At 61.6% G+C, this 1,173-nt stretch overlaps 1 protein-coding gene across 1 annotated transcript in view; it reads right to left on the bottom strand.

Moving 5' to 3' along the window:
• Positions 1-667: 667 nt before the first annotated feature.
• ADGRG5 (adhesion G protein-coupled receptor G5) overlaps positions 668-1,173 on the bottom strand; it is a 10,347-nt gene continuing 9,841 nt past the window's right edge. Inside the window, 2 exon segments of the mRNA XM_007468292.1 lie at positions 668-756; positions 1,138-1,173. The exon segment at positions 1,138-1,173 is cut by the window's right edge and continues 2 nt beyond it. Of these exon segments, the coding sequence (XP_007468354.1) occupies positions 668-756; positions 1,138-1,173 (125 nt within the window).

Raw genomic sequence — 1,173 nt, 5'->3', positions numbered from 1 at the left:
GTTAGAGTCATCATAATTTTGGGGGTTAAAGGAAAAGAGGCCTCAGGTGCAGGCTGGTGAGGTCTCACACACTGGGTGGGTCTCTAAGCGCTGGGCTGGGGACCCCCGGCCAGGGCTGACCCTCTCCTGGAGGAAGCAGGGCCCAGCAGGTGTTTTCAGGGCAGGCCCAGGCCAGGGTGGGGATCCCCACCCCACTGTGACCTCGTCCTCCCTGGTGCCATTGAATCTGCATAAAGCTCTGGGATTAGGCAGGACCAGAGACATCTGCCACCATGTCACAGATGTGGAAACCAAGGGTCAGTGAGAAATGACAGGCCCAAGGTCAGACAGTGAAAGTCAGAGAAAGGCATTGAAACGTGGCCTCCTGACTCCCAGGCCAGTGCTCTGGCCATAGGCCTGGCCAGCTGGGCCCAGGCACCAGAGGCAAGTTTGCTGCCCCCAGGTGGGGCTGGACCTGCCCCAGAGCAGAATGCCTGGGGACGGAGAGCAACACGCTGCCCTCTGGGCCTGGGGAAGGCACGGAGGTGGAAAAGGCCCCCTGGAGGTGACAGTGGCCTCTGGTGTCCAGCAGCTGGCCTGCCATCTTCTCGAGTGGAAGCCAGGGCCTCCGGCTGCAGGCAGCCAGAGAAGCTGGGGGTTCCAGGCCAGGAGGTCCAGACAGTCCAGTCTACTGCACCATCTGGGAAGAGCTGAATGCCTCCATCTCTGCCTGTGAGCGGCGCCTCTGGGAGCAGAACCACAGGAAGAGGAAGAAACCTGCACGCAAGAGACCGGTTAGTGGAAGCATGGCAGGAGCAGCGTGGGGCCTCCTCCAAGATCCAGGCACCTTCTTGGCTGGGGTAAGTGGGGCCTCCCTGAGGCCCAGCAGTACTTCTCAGAAGCCCTTCCTGTCGGGGGCCAGAAGGGACCGGGCGTAGGAGCTGGAGGACCAGCCACCGCTAGCCCATAGGCTGCCTTTGTGCAAATTACAAGGCGGCGCCCCTTCCTACGGGCGGGCGTAGCCCCAAACCAGCTTGTCAGGGCCCACACTTCAGCCCCTGACTCCCAGCGCCTCAACCTGGAGCCCTTCAGTAGTAAACAGGTAGCAGCTGTGCGCTACCCCACCGGGGTTTCCTCCACGTCAACCACAGGCCCTACCGTACAGCGAATTGAAGGTGGTGAAGAGGAAGAGCG

The sequence above is a fragment of the Lipotes vexillifer genome, unplaced genomic scaffold (genome assembly GCF_000442215.2).
Source record: "Lipotes vexillifer unplaced genomic scaffold, Lipotes_vexillifer_v1.1 scaffold1347, whole genome shotgun sequence".
NCBI lineage: Eukaryota > Metazoa > Chordata > Mammalia > Artiodactyla > Lipotidae > Lipotes > Lipotes vexillifer.
This window is presented reverse-complemented; position numbering and strand designations above follow the sequence as displayed.